The sequence below is a fragment of the Gopherus flavomarginatus genome, chromosome 2 (genome assembly GCF_025201925.1).
Source record: "Gopherus flavomarginatus isolate rGopFla2 chromosome 2, rGopFla2.mat.asm, whole genome shotgun sequence".
NCBI lineage: Eukaryota > Metazoa > Chordata > Testudines > Testudinidae > Gopherus > Gopherus flavomarginatus.
The window spans coordinates 276534286-276556088 of NC_066618.1; the positions used below are offsets into that span (position 1 = coordinate 276534286).

Sequence of the window (21803 nt, forward strand, 5' to 3'; positions counted from 1 at the left end):
GGGGCCTGATGAAAAGGGCCTGGGGGGTGAGGGGCAGGCAGGGATCCCTGACCCTGAGTTGGGAACACCCCGGGGCCGAGTCTGGGCTCACCGCCAGGGGCAGGGGGCTGACGCTGCCTGAAGCCCACGGAGCAGGCAGCGAACCGGGATTCCCGCTCCCCGGGGCGGGCGGCGCGTGCAGCAGCCCCCGGGCTGGGGACGGGGCGGCGCCCGGCGCAGGGGCTGGCCCAGCGCTTGGGTGCTGCACGCACGCTTCCTGCACCTGCTCTGGGCGCAGCCGCCCCACAACCTGCGGCCACGTCAGGGCCAGGCTCGCTCCGCGGCAGCATGTCGGCCAGGGGGGGCTCCATGCCGCCGCCCCCCAACCCCACCGCCTACTTCCCCGCGCCCAGGATCACGCTGCCCGTAGGCTTGGACATCCTGCGCACCTACTCGGGAGCCTTCATCTGCCTGGAGATCGTGAGTGACCCGGGCCGGGGCTGCTGGGGGAGGGCAATGCTGCTGCTGGACACCGGCTCCCCGCTCGCCTCTTCTCCTCCCCCCAGTACCGCCCCCTCTAGCCCCGCTCCCCCCCCCTTTCCTTTCCCTCGCTCCTGCCTTGAATCCCAGTTCCTCCTCCCCCAGCAGCAAATCCCCTTCTCCCAACATAGCCTCAAATCCTTCCTCCGCCGCCGCCGCCCAGCACTTGTTGCGCCGAGCGCGGGGCGCCTGGCCTCCGCCGTGACATTCCCAGAGCAGCAGGGCCAGTGTCCTGCAGCCACAATCGGCGGCGGGGGAGTGCGCACCTGCCCGTTCCCCGTGTGCGGGAGCCCAGGCTGCTGCGAACAGGCGGCATCGCAGCCCTGCCACCGGCCCCCCACGCTGCTAACCTGCCATTTTGTAGGTGGGAAAGGTGGTGGCAGCATCCTGAGGTTCTGCTCCTAGAGCAGGAACCCGGAGAGCAGGAGCAGACTCTGCATTCTCCTGCCAGGAGCTATTCCCCGAAGGAGGAGCGGGGAGAACTGGAGCATTGGACTTTATGCAAGGGGCGGGTGGAGGGGAAGGACAGTCAGTTGGGGGAATGAATGTGTGTAAGGTGCCTCCATTTTGCCTAATCCCCAGTTTTCCCACCTCACAGCTTCCCCAGGAAGGGGGATCCTGTCCATCATACAACACCAGAGGTGTTTGTTCTCCTGATCCCCACACAGATCTGTGTTTTTCATAGCTGTATCTTGGCTCCTGTTCCGTTTTAATTAGGGGGCAGTGGCCACAGAACACTGTGTATATATTTTACACTGCTTTATTTTAATCAAGACAATCTTGATCCTCCACGCCTTTAGATCAGATTCAGAAGTCCAAGGAAGTAAAAATATACAGTGTATTTGTTTTTAGGAGCTCTCAAAGTCTAGCATGTATGCTTAACCTTACTGGCATGCCCAGTCCCATTGGGACTACTCCTGACCTCAGCATTAGGACAAGGGTAAGAGTTTGCAGGATCAGCATTATGATTACTAACAGGTTAGAGGTGAAATGCTGGCCTCATTGAAGTTAATGGCAAACTCCCATTGATTTCAATCAGCCCAGGATTTCACCCAGAATGTCTTTCTTCTTACAGTCACAGATTTGAATTCTTACCTGGGTCCCAATCTTTCAAATGGATCCCTATAGACATACCTTCCCCTCCATACGGGCCCTGACTTTTTTCAAAATAGCGTCCACACTGATCCAAGGATCCAGTTGCAGGACTGGAGCCCAGATCAGAAATGACCAAAAATTAACTGCTTGACGGATTTGCCAGTTTATGTAACAGGTGCTGATGTTCTCAGGTTATTCTTGGTATTTCTCTGATATTGGGCCTGCTGATGAGCACAGTGGATGTTTACATTAGTAACCATGCTACCAGTCTTGGCAGTGAGATGTTGCAGAAAAGATTGTGCTTGTTACTACCCATTAAATGTCTGTTCTCTGAATAATGTTCTGAGCCTCCAGTGCTATAAAAGTTGGAGAAAATCTGCTTCCTCACAACAACTAAAACCTGAAAAGAAGCCCTTGAAAATACCAGTAACTTGAAGGCTGATAATACTAATCCATGGGAATGCTGAATGCAGGCTGCCAATACACTTTTACATCATCAGCCTCATTTTATCCACAGATGGTTGCATTTTATACCAAAGGAGACCTACTTATTCCAGTTGCAGGCAACTTCTGAAAATTGAGTCTAAGGTCCTAGATTCAGAAGAAACTATGCAGGCATTATTCTGAAGTTGTAGTTCTTGCAGTCTGAAAATTTTATCTCCAACTTTATACTCTGAGAGGGTTGAATTGGAAATGGTAACTCTATAAATTTTGAGCAGTGTGCAGTTAATAGATGAGTTCTATTTCAATCAAGTTAAGCCTTTCTGTATTAAAGGAACACATTTCAGGAAGCAAGTATCACTCTTACAGAGATCTGTTTGATTGAAGTCATGAATTGAGAAGATCAGTGTGCTGCAACTTTATAGGACTAAATTCTGCTCATAATTATATAGATCTTATAGTTTTTCTGCTGCAGGATGGCTACCTTTACATCTGCTATTGTATGTCCAGGAATGGCAATATACAAAAACCTGTAGGAGAAGACTTCAACCTCCCTGGACATGCAATAGCAGATTTAAAGGTAGCCATCCTGCAGCAAAAAAACTTCAGGACCAGACTCCAAAGAGAAACTGCTGAGCTTCAGTTCATTTGCAAATTTGACACCATCAGCTCAGGATTAAACAAAGACTTTGAATGGCTAGCCAACTACAAAAGCAGTTTCTCCTCCCTTGGTGTTGACACCTCAACTGCTAGAAGAGGGCCTCATCCTCCCTGATTGAACTAACCTCGTTATCTCTAGACTGATTCTTGCCTGCATATTTATACCTGCCTCTGGAAATTCCCACCATATGCATCTGATGAAGTGGGTATTCACCCACAAAAGCTTGTGCTCCAGTACTTCTGTTAGTCTATAAGGTGCTACAGGACTCTTTGTCGCTTCATTTACCTGATTTTCATGACACAGGAGACTACCATAGTTCTGCTAGTTTTTTATATTTTACTTTTGTTTGTTGCTTTTTTACGCTTTTGGGTATAAACAATAAGTCCTGTGTATACATTTATAATTATCTCATATCTGTATCTGCTGGGAGCTAACAAAACTATCTATGGGTATAAGATTTAGATTTCAATCTTATTTACATCCTTGGCATACCAGTTGCAACAGATATAGATTTATTTATTTCTATTTTAGGATAAATGCATTTTGATAATAATTTTCACTCGTCCTGTATTTCCTTCAAAATCAGATTTCAGTGAAACTTTAGAAGCAATGAAGTGATTTAGGAACCTAAATCCCATTTTCAAAAATGATTTACAAGCTTATGTCCCATTGACTTTCAATTACTTTGCCTTTTGAATAGCTAAGTCACTTTTCAAGAGGGGATTTTTTGAATATTTTACCTCAGTGCCAAAAATTGCACCTGAAAGCTTTTTTAAAAAAAAAATGAACTGTTAGTTCTTAGTCCGGAGGGGCTGGCCAAGATTCAGCGTTAAGCCTTTATTCTCATCATGGTTTTGGTTTTTTCTACAGCTGTTTGGAGCACTCGTCTGGATTTTGATAGCTGCCACTAGAGTTCCACTGCCTCTGCTGCAGGGATGGGTGATGTTTGTGTCAGTGACTGCTTGTTTTTTGTCCATCCTCTTCCTGGGCGTGTTCCTTTTTAGTTATACACACAGAATTGCTGTGGACTGGAACCAAGTGGTAAGTTTTTTCCCTTGTGGGCATGATTTTACGAGAAGAAACAAATTGATCTTACTCTTCATAAGACTCTTAAGGTCTGATCCAAAGCCCATTGAAGTTACTGAAGAAATTCTAATTAATTTTGATGAGCTTTGCATCAGATCCTTAAACGTTATGCTAGTGTTGGTGCCTGGCTTTCACATCATGAATGGCCAAAGCATGGCCTGCAGCACAAATATAGTTCAGAGTTCTTCAGAGACTCTTGTCTGCCCTTTTCTTTTAATTTGATGGTGCAGCCTGTGGAACTACAGGTCCCAGCATGCAGTGCTCAGTGTTTATTCAATCAGGTGGCAAGATTCTGCTAGTTACCAAGAAGCTTTACATGCTGAAACCAGTAGTCCTCCCAAGCTCTGCCTCCATATTAAAAAAATAAAAAATAAAATAGCAGCAATTTGATCCATTTTATGCAAGTTATATGCCTATCTAAAACTATTGGAAAGTTACCAAGTGCATCCCTCAATGACTTATAGTTTGTGTTCTGTGCTATTACCTAAAAAATGTGTTCTTGTGAGGTGTATGCTCAGAATGGGGAGTTTCTAACAGCCTAAAAGTGGTGAAATACAATTCTGTGTCATTCTATATTTTAGTATTGTGAGACTTTTTGAGTGAGCAATAACAGGCAGAGAAAATACACAATCAGACCTTCTAACAATCTTTATGGTATTAAAATGCAGTTGTTCTTAATTTGTCAACAACTTCATTAAATAACCTTTTTTCCGTGTGGCTCATTTTTATTACTGGCAATCATACTGCTTTTAGCCAGATTTGTATGTTTCAGTATAAACATCCATGGTTGTGCTTCCCTTGATATCCAAGTAACTGTGTTGAGAGTCCCTAGATCTGCGCGAATCTTGAATCAAAGGTCATCGAACTTCATAAGTTTGGGGTTTGAAAGATTAAACTTGTGTAATGAGTCCATTAGCAGTGATAGTCTGGATTCTGTCCAAACAGACTTTAGCACCATAGCACCAGTGTTTCACTATACATACAAACAAAGTACAACTTCAGCTCTTAAATGGAATTAAACCACAAATCAAGTTAAGCTTGTTAATGACTTTTTAATGCTTTAAACACAAAATAAAAGTCATGATCCAGGGATTGTGAGCTGGATGTTGTGAAATTCCCTGCAGTTTCCCCAGAGGGTGGTTAGTGTTGTTCAGTGGCAGTCACATCAGTTAATATGCAGGAAAGCACATAAAGCATGTGCATTACTTTTAAGCAAGTGAATAGTGTCATTGGTTTTAGCGGAACCAATCACAGACTTAAAAGTTCTGCACATAATTAAGTGCTTTGCTGGACTGGAGCCATAGTGCTTTTTTTGCCTGTTCGAAGTACTACACAAACATTCATCCCATAATTCTCCTTATAAGTATGCATTATACATTATTGACTTTGTCCTATCAAATGCTTGTTGGGTATTTTTATATCTGTAGGATAAGGAATTTTGACACCTCTCTGTGATAAACTGAGTGCTGCTGCTGGAACCTCTCTTATGTGAGAAAAATAGTAATAGGTGCACATCATCTGTGAAAGCCAGGCCTATGATGTTTGCTAAAAATTCCCCGTGATCAATAGGTCAAAGAAATGGGATATGAACCTTTTATACCTAGTTCACTGGCTCAAAATCCAGTCCAGATCACTAATGGCCGAAAGATAATTATCATTTGGCCACAGTTCAGCATAGTACCTGCTGGACCTAAATTTGTCCTGTAGTATGCTGGACCTAGATTTTTTCAGCAAGATACCATGACTTCTCCATTGCTGAAATCTATTGCAAATGGCAAATTTTGTGGAGGACTTTTGAAAAAACAAGGGTTTTTTAATCTGGTTATATAAACTCATTTTTTTTTATTTTTAAATAAAAAGATAGTATACCATGTTGTTGTTTGATCTAACACTTACATTGGAAAGTGTTTAAAGAAAAAGATTTTTGTATTATTCCTTATGCTTCAGAAACTAAAATTTGGCATGGAATTCAGAATGGCTAATTAAGGCTAGTGGTTTGAGAAGGCCAAAAATGGGAAAAGTCCAGGCATATTATTTTAATTATTATTGCTTGTCATGGAAAATTATAAGAAGAGTCCAATATCTTTTATTTTAAAAGAAAAATATTTTAAAACCATTTTAAACCCCCCAAACTCCACTGCAAATGAGTTGCACTTTTAGGGTAAGATTCTACCAATCTTACGCCGAGCTTACTTCCTGCTTCCTTACTTCCTTCCTTACTTCCTGCTTAGCCCTATTCAATCTAGTGTGATTACTCATGGGAGTAAGACACTAACTCAGCATGAGTAAGGAAGTTGCGTTGCTCCCAGTGATTCTCAAACTTTTGTTTGACCCCTTTCACACAGCAAGCCTCTGAGTGCGACCCCCCCCCTTATAAATTAAAAACACTTTTTAATATATTGAACACAATTATAAAAGCTGGAGGCATGGCGGGGTTTGGGGTGGAGTCTGACAGCTCTCAACCCCCCATGTAATAACTTTATGACCCCCTGAGGGGTCCCAACCCCCAGTTTGAGATCCCTTGCTCTATACTGAACGAGATGATATGACAAAGACCATAGACTTTATTCTCTGCTGCCCTACATATTGTGTAGTCATTTACATCTGCACAAACTAGATGTAAGCTACCATTCCATTCTGATCTGGTGGTATTTTACACACACTTTGCACAAGATTTATGTGATTGTGCAAGGTGTAAGGCAGTGGAGAATTGGACACTATGCTTTTTTATTTAAAAATCCTAACAGTAAACAGTTAGGTTTTGTATCACAGGCATCATGTCCTGGTTAGAACTTTACTGTTGATACGTATCTTCACTGTACCTATTGCCAGGGAAGTTAGTGGTCGGCATGTGGATGGAGGAAACGGCAAGTTCTCTTTTTAAAATATCTCTTCTGTTTACAGCTAGGACTAAGATACTCACTGAACAGTATTGGGGTAGCCGTGTTAGTCTGTATCCACAAAAACAAAAAGGAGTTTGGTGGCACCTTAAAATATTTATTTGGGCATTTTGGAATAGGGATTATAATTCTAATTCTATAGTATGAGACAATCTATTCATGTAATGTTTAAGAAAAGTTTTGTAAATGGGTCCCAATAGTTCATGGATTAGGGACCCAATCTTATGGGGTTCCAGGGACTTCTGTATAGATTATTTAGGTTAATCTTTCTATCTACCCAATGGGTCTCAGTGCTCAGTCTAGAAGATACCATCAGAGATGCTTAGTTTTGCAGTTCTCCAACTGTGGATTTGTGTCTCCAACGATAACATGCTTGTTAATAGCAAAAATGTTTTTAAAGAAATAATATATATAGGTGAGAAATAACAGACCTCAACCCTATTGTCCCTCTGCAAATTTGTGTACACAGAGTCAGTCCCTTACCGCTCTCTAAAAATGAAAAGTTTCAAGAAGTTCAATGAATGGAAGATTGTTGGGGGTGGAATAGATCTGACAAGGAGAAGAAGTCTGGCGATAAATGTGAGAAGGGAGGGACAGGCAGTAGAAACAAAAGTGAAGCTGAGCACCATATTCCAGAAGCCTTGTGGTCTTTCTGAGTGTAACCTTCATTGATTTGAGATCTACCATATCATTCTCTCACTAGAAGGGAAAATCTATAATGATAGTAGGCCGTAAAAGAGACCCAGTTGGAAATATTTTAATGAAGTTCCTCTACCTGTGGGTAACATAGGCATGCGTGCAAAATGCAAACAGTGCAACAAAGAAATGCAAGGCCTGGTTGCCCAAATGAAACAACATCATGAGAAGCATTCCTTCTCAGGAGGAAGCTGTATTGAAAATGATGAAAGGAACATGTCTGAACATGCAGGATCTTCAGGTTGGTAAACTTTTTTTTATTTCATACTTCTTTCTTAAGGACTGGCTGTCTTCCTTCTGGACTATTCGTGAATTCTCATGTTTGAGCAAAAAATATAGTTATTACTCTATGGTACTATCATTTTAGATGCAGTTGTGATAAAAAATAAATAGCTGAAATAGGCAGAACTTCCTTTTACAATTTCACCTTTAAAGTAATACTGTGTGTCAGTGAATGCAATGAGTAATAGTAAATGAGCAGTATGGCAATAATAATTACATAACTGCATTTGACTTATTTTGTTTAGGAGAATCCATCCTCAACATACAGAATTCTGAAGACTATCCATCTTCAAGATCACCATCATAGTTTCAGAGTTATCTGCCAATAACTTGTTTCAGTCCCATCATGTATGTCACATAGCCACAGGATATCACCAGTAGCAAAAAAAAAAAAATCTCCATCATCCAGAAACAACCATAGCTAAGTTTGTGATAAGAACCAGCAGATTACAAAAAGAGGTAATTGATGAGAAAATTGCCTGGTTTGCTTATGCAACAAACTGTCCTTTCCATATGATTGAGAACCCATGCTTCATTAACATGGTTCAGTCATTAACACCAGGATACAGTCCACCCAACGGAGCAGATGTTGCAGGCAAATTGCTGGATAAAGTATATGAAAGAGAAATTGAGCAGTGTGCAAAAGGTCAAGAGGGTAAAATTGTTAACCTGAGTCTTGATGGGTGGAGCAATGTGCACAATGGTCCTGTTATATGAGCTTATGTGACAACAGAAGAAGGAAATGTCTTCCTTCCAGAAACAATTGATACATCAGGAAATGCACACAGCAGAATTCTTACAAGAAGTAGCAGTAAAAGCTAGAACAAACTGAAAAAAAATTCAAATTTCTAGTACGCAGCTTGCTCACAGACAATGCTGCAAATGCATCCAAGATGAGAACAAATCATTTATAAGAGAGTGAAGAGAGTTCCCAAGCTAATAACATATGGTTGCAGTGCTCATTTGATGTACCTCCTAGCCAAAGACTTCAGTGTTCCAGAAATAAAGGCTAATGTTGTTGAAATTGCAAAATACTTTTGTAACATCCACTTTGCAGCAGCTGCTCTGAAAAAAGTGAGAGGAACCAACTAACTCTCCCACAAGATGTGCGATGGAACTGTTTTGAGCATTATATCAAGAACTGGCCTAATCTGATAGCTTGTGAACAAAATCGTGAAAAAATGGCCCTGTCACAGCCAAAGTTCTTAACATTGGGCTTAAGAGAAATGTTGAACACATGCTGAGTACCCTGAAGTCTGTTTCTGTAATCTTGAACAAAATGCAAGGAAATAGCTGTTTTATTGCTGATGCTGTTGAAATTTGGAAGGAACTGAGTAAGATCTTAGAAAGAGAAATATGCAATGACAGAGTAAATTACAAGCATTAAAAAAAGGAACAGGATAAGCACTATTTCCAGCTCATTTTCTTGCAAATATTCTCATAATTGGTACGAGGGTCAAACCTTAACTGCTGAAGAAGAGGAGTTGGCTATGACATGGACATCCAGCAATCATCCCTTCATAATGCCAACTATAATAAACTTCAGAGCTAAGGGTGAACCATTCAAGAAATATGTGTTTGCTGATGATCTTTTAAAGAAAGTCATACCGGTGAACTGGTGGAAGTCACTTAAGCACTTGGATTCAGAGACAGTTGAAGTAATAATCTCACTTTTAACAGCAGTAGCTTCTTCTGCTGTCGTAGAAAGAATATTTTCTTCCTTTGGACTAATTCATTCCAAATCATTTGGGACCTGAAAAAGCAGGAAAGCTTGTTTTTCTTTTCCAGATTATAAACAAACAGGAAAACGAAGGTGAAGATGACTGAGTTATCTGCAGAAGCCAATATTTTAAGTTTCTCATGTTGACCTGGCTGACATAGTCAATTTAATTTTTTTTTAACATTTCATTTAACTACATTAGTTAAAAACAATTTTAACACAAACCTGATTTTAAAAAACTTGAATGTTTAAGTAAATTCAGATTTCAGATGCATGTTTTGTTAAAATATTATGTTTGCTGTTGAAGAAAAAAATCCAAAATACATAACGTTGTTGTTTTTAGTTAAATAAACCAATTTAACTGTCTGTCTGGTGATGTTCTCCTCCTAATACAGCATGGCAGGAAAATCCTCCAAATATTAGTGCTTAACCTGTTGAATTGGAGATAGTTCACCTCCCAGTGACTTCATAAATATCTGCTTCAATTACCTTTGGTAAATGAAATAACCAAACAATCATTCATTTTCTAATATAGCTGTAAAACTAATCTGAAATGTTTTCAAAATAAATCACTTAAAAATATATAGCGTGTACCTTCTAAAAATGAAACCTACATCTGTCTCTGAGTTTGAAGAATATGTATTAAGGTTATAACAACCAGCAAGAATGCACTTTTAAGTAGAAATCCATGATTAAATCGAGTCTTCCTGACTAGTGATTTAAATCATGATTTAAATCAAATCCACCCTGATTCTGTACACTATGAGTTTTACAGAATAGAAATACAAATATTTTAGAGAGGTTTTAAAAGCTTTATTGTATCCCTCAGCCTGGAAAGTCAGACTCTTAGGGCCTGGAGTTGAAATGTACAGAACTCAGGAGAGAGAAATTAAAACTAACACTTAAAACACCTCTTTAAATGAATGTAAATAGCAAATGTTTGTATACACAAATGTGCACAAAATAGTGTGTGTGAGATATAAGTAATAGGATGTGTTTTGTGTTTTACTATAAATATGGTATGCACCATGCTACTTTGAAATAGTGGTTCTAGTTGTTATTTCTTTTTGGTAACAAAGTTTCTGGGTTATTATAGCCATTATTGCAAATGTGCCTTAAAACATGGCAACATAATTGCTGACCTAGATCATTTAAGAGGTCAAGCTATATTTATTTTAAAGGTGTGGGTTTTGTTGTTTTGTTTTTATAGTATTGCAGAGTAACATAACTGAGTTGTTTCACTTGGTATACTTTTTTAATTTTTATATCCTAAAAAAGTTTCTTACTATGGTGTGTTTCATTGTAATATGACTACACTCTGATGCCATTAATTTTAGATGAATGATCTGAGCATCTTCTATGTGGCACCTCTAAGCTTGCTTTTGTTTGCAGTGAAACTCAAGAGATTAGTTAGGAAGAATGCACATATCCAGTCAGTTACAACATAGATTAAATCTCTCACTTTCTTTTCAGGATTTTCTTTTCCATGCGGCTACTTTTGTCTTTTATTTTGGAGCCTTTTTACTGCAAGCAGCAACAACATCTCTGCATAATTATCGACTTCCATCAAATGTCACTGTGTTGCTAGGTGTTCAAGAGTATAACATAAGCATAGCAGCCTCAGTAAGTATTTTGTAGATGTACATCAAGAGATGGAAGTCTGATTTAATCCTTTTTAGCTACCCAACTAATCTAATGGCTAACTAGAATGTTAACTTTTCGGGAAAGGGACTGTCTGTTTTTGTGTGTTACACAGCACAGAATAGTCACATATTGATGATTTAATTTTTTATTTCTCCCCCACCCTAGTAAATTGTTACTGTGTGGTAGGTATTTGCTTCACAGAATAATGTTCTTTATAAGGGAACATTTAGAGTGAGTCATACTAGTCGGTGGAAGTAAAGGCTCAATTATTAATTGTGCTGCCTCTTCCATAGATGTGTGCCAGTGGGTTTAGCGCAAGGGACTGGAAATACTGTTCTTAGTTTTTACACCTTCTAACAGTGTCTTGTTTAGATTATGGGATCATAGACATTTATTTAAGCTTGTTAAAAACCTCTATATGTGTCCATCATTAAAATTAAAATATACAATACAGAAATGAGAAAGGACTGCTCAACCCATCTAGACATAAATATCTACCAGCTGTTATGAAGATAAAACAAATAAATTGCTCCAGTGCATAGCCCATCCTCTCTGAAAGGCAAAAAAAAATAAAAATATGGATGAGCTTTGCAGCTAGACAAATGCAGGCTGCAGTGGGTCTAGATGTGAAGAATTAGTTTCAAAGTCCAGGAAGCTCACCAAGAGTCCTCTGCAAGCAGCATCCTCCCAGTTATAACAAGGCAGCTCCAGCTGATCCTAGCTGTGGCAGTATGGCGTGGGAATAGAGATAACCATGTCCCAAATCCGTCAGGTCTGTATAATAGGTCAGCATCCTGAATTCTACCCAGAAACTTATGAGGAGCCATTACAGCTCCTAGATGTCTGATGTAAAGTTCCACTTAGTATGCAGAATTCCTGCCTTTCTTATAGTTCTGCTGAGCTGTAGTGGGTTGGGGGGCTCTTGTGAAGCTCCCCATTGGATTCTTCCAGGCTGTAGGTGGGGAAGAAGCTCCAGTCTCTAGGCCCCTCGCAGTGCTGATTGGATATGGGGAAGAAAAGCCAAACAGAAGAGCACTGTCCCCTAGCTCCTTCACTGCTGTTCCCCAAGAGTCTTAATCAAACTTAGTGTGTATGAAAATAATTATCATCTTGTCACACATTCATTTTTGCTGCCATTAACCAAGAAAGTGTTAAATAAAGACAGCATAGAGAAAACAGAAAAATTAAAACCCTGCTAAATATCTGCTGTCAAGACAATGACCTTCTATCTGTTTATATTATTGATTAAAGCATGTGTGTAGATTCTTTTTAAAAAAGTAATAATCCCAGCAGTTATTAGCATCTGTTTTCCAGACATTCATCATCTCACTCAAAGCGTGTGTAGTATGGGTAGGATGTAATAATCTAAGTGACTCCAAGTACAGAGAGGGAGAGTTAGGCCTCCGTCATTCTGACCTGGAACACATCAGAAAGTATTTCAATTTAATTAAAAAAAATCCCTTTCTAGTTTCCATCCTCCCTAGTTCTTCACAAATGAATTCATAGAGCCATCTAGTATAACTTCTAGGATGACTGCAAACATAGATTTCACCTTATGATCCCTGCAGCGAAACAACTTGTGATTAAGCTAGAGCACATCTTACAGAAATACATCCAGTCCTTATTTAAAGACTATAAGTGCTAGAAACTTTACAATATCTCTGGGTAACTTATTCCAGTGGCTGATTATCTTCAAGGACCAAAGAAAAAAAATAATTGTGCCCATTTCCTTATTTCCGCAAGTAAATAATAAATGTTGATGCCATATTGTTTTAGTGGGAGCTTTCTCCTCAGTTTATGTTTGCCAGAGGCAGATGCATTAACTTGGAGATGAATGAAATTAAATAAGAATACAAACAAAGAATACAAACAAAAGCCAAATGACTGTGTTCATCCTTGATAATGAGAAGAAACTTAATTACAAGGTATAAAAGTAAGTATTTTAGAGGGTTGCACCAAGACCAAGGTAAAAGACCTACTTTAGTTACAAAGTTGCAAAGTGATGTCAGGATTTGATGCTTTTGACACAATGTTGTCAAAGCCATAGCAGTAGGCTCGACCTGAGGGTCATGATAGCGTCACAGGGGTTCACAACCAATCTTCATTATGGCTTTTGAGTTAACTGGGGGGAAATTCTGAAGCTTCCTTGTAAAATGTGGTTATGGGAGAAGCTGAGGAGCACTGGCGTAATAGAAATCTCATGTGTCATTCATCTCGTTTTCTTCTGCAGATTTTTGCCTTTGCAACGACTATCTGTTATGGTTGTAGCACAGCCCTTGCTTTAAGAAGATGGAAACTATAGCACTTGAAGAGGTTAATGGTTCAACATTCTAGTTTAGTTTGTGTAATTTGTGTATAAGATCAAATTAAATGACACTTGTCTTTCAAACTACAACAGAATTCCAAAAGGCTTTTATGTATAAACTCTATTTTAAAAATGTTAAAAATGCAGATAAGCTCATTTTAGAATTACTTTAATTGAAATAATCTGTGATTGTTTTTTACTTGTATGCTAATTAGAAGCATTATTCTACTATCTATATAGTATTATACAGTTTAGAGAGAAATAGATGCATCATTAGCAGATAACTGAATTTTGGTGCTAAACAATTAGGAGGGAGGAAGTGGAAGGTAAACAAATGTGTTATATGCAAGGCAGCTAAAAGCTACAAGTTGCAATGCCTATGGTTAATTATTATTAAAAGCCCCACTCCTGCAATAAGCTCCAAGTAGGCAGAATCCTTGGGTCTTTGCACAGATTCAAGCATCTGCCACACAGTGCTGCTTGTAGGATGAGGGCCTAGCTTGACTTTTGTGAGATTGTCTTAATATTTTTTAAAGCAAAACTCAAAGAAAAACTATTTTAGTTTCCTTCCAGTACAATCTTGTGAAATCCTTTACAGCCATATCTGGCAGTGATGATTTGATCTTTTCTATAATTGTGTTGTATTCCTTAGTAAATACAAACTGTTTAGTACTATTGGTCTGTAGTTTCCTATATTCACAGATTTAGTTCTGTCAATTCTATTTATATTGCAAAATGTAAACAGTGCATTTGTGTTGTGTATATCTGTGGTATGTTTTGGTTTAAAACAAAGTAATTGCACTGTTTCATCTTGCTGTAAGTACAGTTTTTACTTCATGTGGTACATTTGTTGTTTACTGTATGAGTCAATATCGTTTGAATGGAGTATTACAGAATGTTGAATTCTCTCTGATATGAATTTTTGCAGTGGTTTATTTGTTGCATCCTAAAGCCCCAGTCTTGCAAAGGAATCTTTGCATGGGCAGATCCTTATGCCACTGCAGAGTCTTGCTGAAGTCAGTGGGACACTATTGGACTATAAGGATCTACCCAGGGAGATGCTTTTGCAGGAATGTTGAAGTCTGATCAAGTTTGCTTTGAATATCCCAGTTATGTAGTGTAATAAATGAGGTATAAATGTACCAAACTTAACTTAACAAACATGTATTACACCGTATCACTTCCCTCCCCCATTATCACTATTTAGCAGATATTTTTTAAAAAATGTAATAACTTTTTAGTTCTTGCTAACAATTTGGCACTTTTGCCTCAGAGACTGAAGACCCCTTGTCATCAATAGAAAAGCAACAATGTAAGCTTCCTTACAATACCCTCCTTGCATTTGTTCTGTAGAGACCACTTGCAAATGGACAGGGTAGTACACTTTCTTGCCTACTCAGGCCTGGTCTATACCTAGAACTTAGATTCATCTAGCTACATCACTCAGGGCTGTAAATTCACTCCCTCTGGAGTATAGTTAGGTCGACCTAACCCCCACTGTAGATGCAGCTAAGTCAAAAGAAGAATTCTTCTGACAAACTAGGTGCCACCTCTTGGAAAGGTGGATTACATACGTTGATGGAAAACCCTCTTCCATTAATCTAGGAAGTGTCTATATCATAGGCGAACTGTGGGCCAAATCCAGATCACCAGATACTTTTGAACAGATTGAAAAATATTTGTATTTACTTATTATCATTATTGTTATTTTTTATTATTTTCTCTGGAATCTGGACCTTGACTATACCTTGACCAAGAAATTTGGACCTTGATAAAAAAAACAATTGACTACCTCTGGTCTACACTATAGCTTCAGCACTGTAGCAGTGCCATTGTAAGGCAGACAAGGCCGCAGTCTCAGCATGCCAACAGTGGTGCTGGTGCTGAAGATGCATGAGGATCTCTGCTGGAAACCTAACTCATTTGACATGTGCAACTGAATCACTGTCAATAGTGACAACTTTCAGTCAATACTGGCCTGGGCCAATTTTATATCAATGACCTGGAAATGAATGGCACCCTCTCAATGCCCTGAGCCATTTAACTCTCCAGAACTATTGTAATAAGTTGATTTGGTACATTTCATTTTCTGAAAATGTCAGTCTTTCTCCCTCTTTGCACTGGCTGAATCTTCAACTCTTTACTCTCAGCTAATGTGTATTGTGATTTTTAAATTTTGTCTCATGCAATATGGCACAAAACAAAACACTGGATTTCATATTGAATAAAATAACTTTACACTGGAGTGTACAGATGAAAGGGATTTCTCCCCAAGATATAACAGTGACTTACACTCAGCTGCATTAAATGCTTTAATCCAGTGTATTTGATACTGTGGTTACTGATAGATTTTCATCAGTTGGATATTGGTACAAAGAGTAGAAATCTCAGATATCTGATTAAATTGATGCTAGCTTTAGTAAAAGTATAAGCATTCTTGAGAGGGTACTTGCACAAAAATCACAACACTTATAACCGCATAATGTGGAACAGAGAATAAAAGTGTGAAACAGTAAGACTTGGACTGTATGAAAGGTGACACTGACTCTAGGGGGAGAGGACAGTGCAGATATACATAGTGATGGTGGGAAAGAACCACACTTGACAGATGCTAGTCAGGTTCCTTAGTGCACCAGTGAAAGGTTTCACACCACCGCAATGTGTGGGGTATTTGAACCTGTTTAGTGTAGTGAGAAATAGCTAATCTCTTCCCTTCTGCTCTAAGAGTCAAAGACAGGCAAAGAACAGAGTTGGAGAGGAAAGTTAATCTCTTGAAACAAGAGTGGTTTGCTTAGCTAATAACAGAGGCATATTTCCTGCCCGCCACCTGGAATTGCAGAGGTGGTTCTGAAACAGGTCTCAGCATGATGTGGGAGTCTGTATCCAAACATTTAAAAAATGCATGTGTGCACACACACACACATAATCCCTAGAGCTCAGGGCTATAAGCAGGCCTCTTCAGAGAATGGAGCAGTAGAGAAAAAATGGAAGGAAAGATAAGGAGCTCAGTTTTGGACACATGAGTTTAAGCTGAAGTGAAATATTCAGGAAGATATGTCTGACACCAGAAACTATGTTTGCTAATAAGAAGTGAAGTTACAAATCTATATCAGAGGGGTAGCCATGTTAGTCTGGATCTGTAAAAAGCAACAGAGTCCTGTGGCACCTTGTAGACTAACAGACATATTGGAGCATAAGCTTTCATGGGTGAATACTCACTTTATCAGAACATCTGACGAAGTGGGTTTTTACCCACAAGAGCTTATGCTGCAATACGTCTGTTAATCTATAAGGTGCCACAGGACTTTGTCGCTTTTTACAATTATGTATTATCTTTGATACCATAGCTATCTTCTGTGTCTAGAATGCTGGCTGTGGGGTATCTTGGATACCACTGCTTAGTAGCTTGTGGTAAATATTTACTTTTTAAGGGTGATCTTTCTCAGAAGAGTATAGTAAGAAACAGTACTTCATTGCTAAAAGAAGAAAAAGAGACTACATTCTAGAAAGTTAAGACTTTGTTAAAGCCTATTCATCAGATGAAGCAGCCAAAATCACTTCCTGCTCAACCTATTTTGTTTAAAATAATAATTTAAAATATGCAAATAAGTGTACAACTTGCGATGTAAAGTAGCATGTTGTTTTCCTGAATCACTTTAATAGCATCCACACGTTCTAAGTCCTTCATAGAAAACCCTTGAGATCAGTCCCTGCTCCAAAGAGCCTATAGCACAAATTATGGACATGCTAGACAAGTGAAGATGTGCAATAGTTTATACCAAAAAGGGGTGAGGAAGGACATGAGTCACAGATATCTTATTACATAGTTATTCAGTTTAGACTTCTATATATTGGTCTTGATGGTTCCTGTAGGAATTCTTTATTGTAAAAACATTAATTTCTAAGTAATGCTGCAAAAGTATTTTTTAAATCTAGAACCTGAAAATTTCTTCTCTTGGTCATTTACTAAGAAAATGAGTTTATTAATATACAAGGCTGTTTAAAGGTTATCAATAAAAATATGGCCGTGTTTTCTCTCATTCTTACAAATATAGATTTTGGCAAATCAGTTATGCCTTCCAAGATGAGGTGTGTTTGTTACAGCAGGAAACAAAATTACACCTCTTAGATTATGGCCATTTTCTGGTTCTTGCATCTGACATCATGCTCAAACCTCCACTAGCATTGAGGAAGTATTAAGTACTAGGGGGAGGGATAGCTCAGTGGCTTGAGCATTGGCCTGCTAAACCCAGGGTTATGCGTTCAATCCTTGAGGGGGCTATCTAGGGATCTGAGGCAAAAATTGGTCCTGCCAGTGAAGGCAGGGGGCTGGACTTGATGACCTTCAAGGTCCCTTCCAGCTCTAGGAGACATCTCCAATTAAAAAGGAAAATTCTCAACCTTTGGAGGTTGTTTCCTCTATTAGTATTTTATATAGAACCATACATTTACACTACTGTTTTACACACAAGCACTTGCTATCCTGGAAGATGCCTCAAATGACATGTCCAATAATCCTGAGACATTGCTTAAAGCATTTGACTCTTCTGAACTTTCCTGGAGACTTGGGAAATACAAATTCCTTGCATGTGGGAGTTGAGATCTCAGGGCCATGATCTGGTTACATGTTCTTAAGTAGTTTATATAAAAGTGAAGAGATTTGATCATATACTGGGATAGATCCTCTTGCAAAGTTTCGTGGGCAGGTGAGCACTGAACAGTATAAATATTCAGGCAAGAATCAGTCTGGAGATAACTAGGTTAGTTCAATCAGGGAGGATGAGACCCTCTGCTAGCAGTTGAGGTGTGAACACCAAGGGAGGAGAAACTGCTTTTGTAGTTGGCTAGCCATTCACAGTCTTTGTTTAATCCTGATCTGATGGTGTCAAATTTGCAAATGAACTGAAGCTCAGCAGTTTCTCTTTGGAGTCTGGTCCTGAAGTTTTTTTGCTGCAGGATGGCTACCTTTAAATCTGCTATTGTGTGGCCAGGGAGGTTGAAGTGTTCTCCTACAGGTTTTTGTATATTGCCGTTCCTGATATCTGACTTGTGTCCATTGATCCTTCTATGTAGTGACTGTCCAGTTTGGCCAATTACATAGCAGAGGGGCATTGCTGGCATATGATGGCATATATAACATTGGTGGACATGCAGGTGAATGAACCGGTGATGATGTAGCTGATCTGGTTAAGTCCTGTGATGGTGTTGCTGGTGTAGATATGTGGGCAGAGGTGGCATTGGGGTTTGTTGCATGGATTGGTTCCTGAGTTAGAGTTTTTATGGTGTGGTGTGTGGTTGCTTAAGATTGGTGGGTTGTCTGTGGGTCAGGACTGGCCTGCCTCCCAGCTGCTAGCAGAAGACCTCACCCTCCCTGATTGAACTAACCCCGTTATCTCCAGACTGATTCTTGCCTGGAAAAATTGGAAAGAGTCCAGCAGAGGGCAACAAAGATGATTAGGGGGCTGGAGCACATGACTTATGAGGAGAGGCCGAGGGAGCTGAGATTGTTTTGTCTGCAAAAGAGAAGAATGAGGGGGGATTTGATAGCTGCTTTCAACTACCTGAAAGGGGGTTCCAAAGAGGATGGATCTAGACTGTTCTCAGTGGTACCTGATGACAGAACAAGGAGTAATGGTCTCAAGTTGCAATGGGGGAGGTTTAGGTTGAATATTAGAAAAAACTTATTCATTAGGAGGGTGGTGAAGCACTGGAATGGGTTACCTAGGGAGGTGGTGGAATCTCCTTCCTTAGAGGTTTTTAAGGTCAGACTTGACAAAGCCCTGGCTGGGATGATTTAGTTGGGAATTGGTCCTGCTTTGAGCAGGGGGTTGGACTAGATGACCTCCTGAGGTCCCTTCCAACTCTGATATTCTATGATATTTATACCTGCCTCTGGAAATTTCCATTACATGCATCTGACGAAGTGGGTATTCACCCACGAAAGCTTATGCTCCAATACATCTGTTAGTCTTAAAGTGCCACAGGACTCTGTTGCTTTTTACAGATCCAGGCTAACACGGCTACCCCTCTGATACTGAACAGTAGTGAATGCACTGAAACTCTGGTTTCCTAAACTCCAACTCTGTTGAGTCCAGATATTCAGAAATGGTCAAAGGGTATGGTGGTGTGACTTTTCCGGTGATTTTCCTCTTCTTTGGGGCTGTCATCAATCCCAACAGGTCCATGCAAATCCTTCTGACCTCTTTCCCGCTTGTGTAAGTCAGGTATAACTCCATTGAAGAAAGTGATCTTTCGTCATGGTAAAACTGCTGTAACTGGCAGAAGAATCTGAGCCAGTCCTTCTAAAAAGCTATGTCCTTCATAATGACTGCACCGCAACATTTAAAGGAAAGCAAAACAAAAGTCAGTGCTGGGGAATCTCACTGCCATCATCTCCCTTTTGCTTCAGAAAGCACATGAAAACTCATGCATACATTCCACTTCTTCCAATTATGACATTTGCATTACCATGCCTGTTAAGTGTTTAAGTCTGAGCCTAAATAACAGCAACATGTTTCTGAGCTTGGTCTCATCTCTACTGGCTTTTCCAGCTGGTTTGAAAAAAAGGCTTAAATATTCTTCAAACTCACTTTTAACCCCATTTGGTTCCATGGTTGATCTATACACCATGTTGGAGTTTTGAGTATCATCCTAATACTATTCATTCCCTTTAATGCTGACTGGTCATTTGTCCCTTTCAACATGATTTGAAAACTTGGTTGCAGTGAGCCCTCTGGATTTAGTTAGTTAGTGATGCACCAAGAATATTTAATAGCTTGAGAGAAAAGGTGAGTGAGATAATATCATTTATTACACCAACTTCTGTTAGTGAGAGCTTGTGTCTCTCACCAACAGAAGTTGGTTCAATAAAAGATATGATCTCATCCACCTTATCTCTCTAATATCCTGGGACCGACATGGCTACGACTACAGTGCCTACATCAGGGGTCAGCAACCTTTCAGAAGTGATGAGCCAAGTCTTCATTTATTCACTCTAGTTTAAGGTTTCGCGTGCCAGTCATGCATTTTAATGTTTTTAGAAGGTCTCTCTATAAGTCTATAATATATAACTAAACTACTCTTCTATGTAAAGTAAATACGGTTTTTAAAATGTTTAAGAAGCTTCATTTAAAATTAAATTAAAATGCAGAGTCCCCAGACCAGTGGCCAGGACCCGGGCAGTGTGAGTGCCACTGAAAATCAGCTCGCGTTCCACCTGCGGCATGCATGCCATAGGCCTACATATAAAAGCTTGAGGGGCAAGCTGGGAGGAGTGAGTGCTGTTGGCTGTTTTTCTTTTATCTTACAAAGAGACCCCAGAATTTCAAAGTGACTTCATATGAATGTTGATTAAAAGCGCAGATGTTTTTACAATGTCTTTTGTGTCACTCACAATGTGTCACATCTTTACCTAGTAAAACTGAGAATAAAGATAGTGGTAACAAAACAAAAAATGCAACAGCATGGTTGCTATGCTGCAGAACATTGTTTACTTTTCTGTTAACAGTGGTCCAGGCAACCATTATCACCACAGCTTTTTCGGAGCACCTCTGATTTTCACAGAGCTAAGTCAACAGACACTTTACCAACTGGCTTTCACTTTGAAGTATTGTTCTATCCTGCTGCTACTCTTTCTGTATATTTAAATATGGCATCATAATCCTATAATGACAGACCTCATTGCTGTCCCTTTATATCCTTTTACTACAGGAGGGATTAACACCATTCCTCTACAAGGTATCTTCAAATTACAATACTCAGCTTTCTGACCCAAGCAAGTCAGAAAAGGAAAGTCTTAGGGGGGAGGGGGAAAGATGGTGAATTTAGGGCAAAAAACACCAGTGGAAACTATTTTACTTTTCAAAAATGTTGTGAAATCTACATGATTGCTTTCCCCCAGTGGGCTACGTCTCTCTTCATTTATTTATCTAGGGTACTTTTGACCCTCTCACTACTATAATACCAAGCACGTCAGTCTTCACATCACCCTTGTGAAGTAGGGCAGTGTTGTTATTTCCATTGTACAGAAGAGTAACTGAGGCACAGAGAGACAGCCACTTGCCCAGAGTCACACAGGAAATCTGGTGGTGGAGCAAGGACTTGAACAGGTGTCCTCTGGCCCAAGTTAGCTAGTGCTCTAGCCACTGCATTATCCTCAGCTTTCCCCGTCAAGCTCTAGCAATGCTTCTTTTCCTCAGCCATGGCAGGATTGCTGCTGACAGTAAATCCAGCCAGGCTATGAGGTGGAGCGCCTGTTTATGGAGGATTATGAATCAGAGGGAGACTCAAGTTGCAAAATTGAGATTCACACATCAAATGATCCAGTTTAAGGATGTTCGGATCCAGGGGTTGGCTCAGTCCATTATAAACATAGGAGCCAGATCCAGATTTGGGTCCAAAACCCAAAGATTCTACCAAAGTTCAAAAGAGTCATTGATTCTGGCCATCTCACCT

At 39.8% G+C, this 21803-nt stretch overlaps 1 protein-coding gene across 1 annotated transcript; it reads left to right on the forward strand.

Moving 5' to 3' along the window:
• The first annotated feature begins 230 nt into the window (after nucleotides 1-230).
• On the forward strand, nucleotides 231-14262 carry MAL2 (mal, T cell differentiation protein 2). Its single transcript, XM_050941417.1, has 4 exons — nucleotides 231-459; nucleotides 3587-3757; nucleotides 10874-11023; nucleotides 13275-14262. Exons 1-4 carry the CDS (start codon nucleotides 328-330, stop codon nucleotides 13344-13346), a joined length of 525 nt encoding a protein of 174 aa, XP_050797374.1. The 5' UTR covers nucleotides 231-327; the 3' UTR covers nucleotides 13347-14262.
• Nucleotides 14263-21803: the final 7541 nt, after the last annotated feature.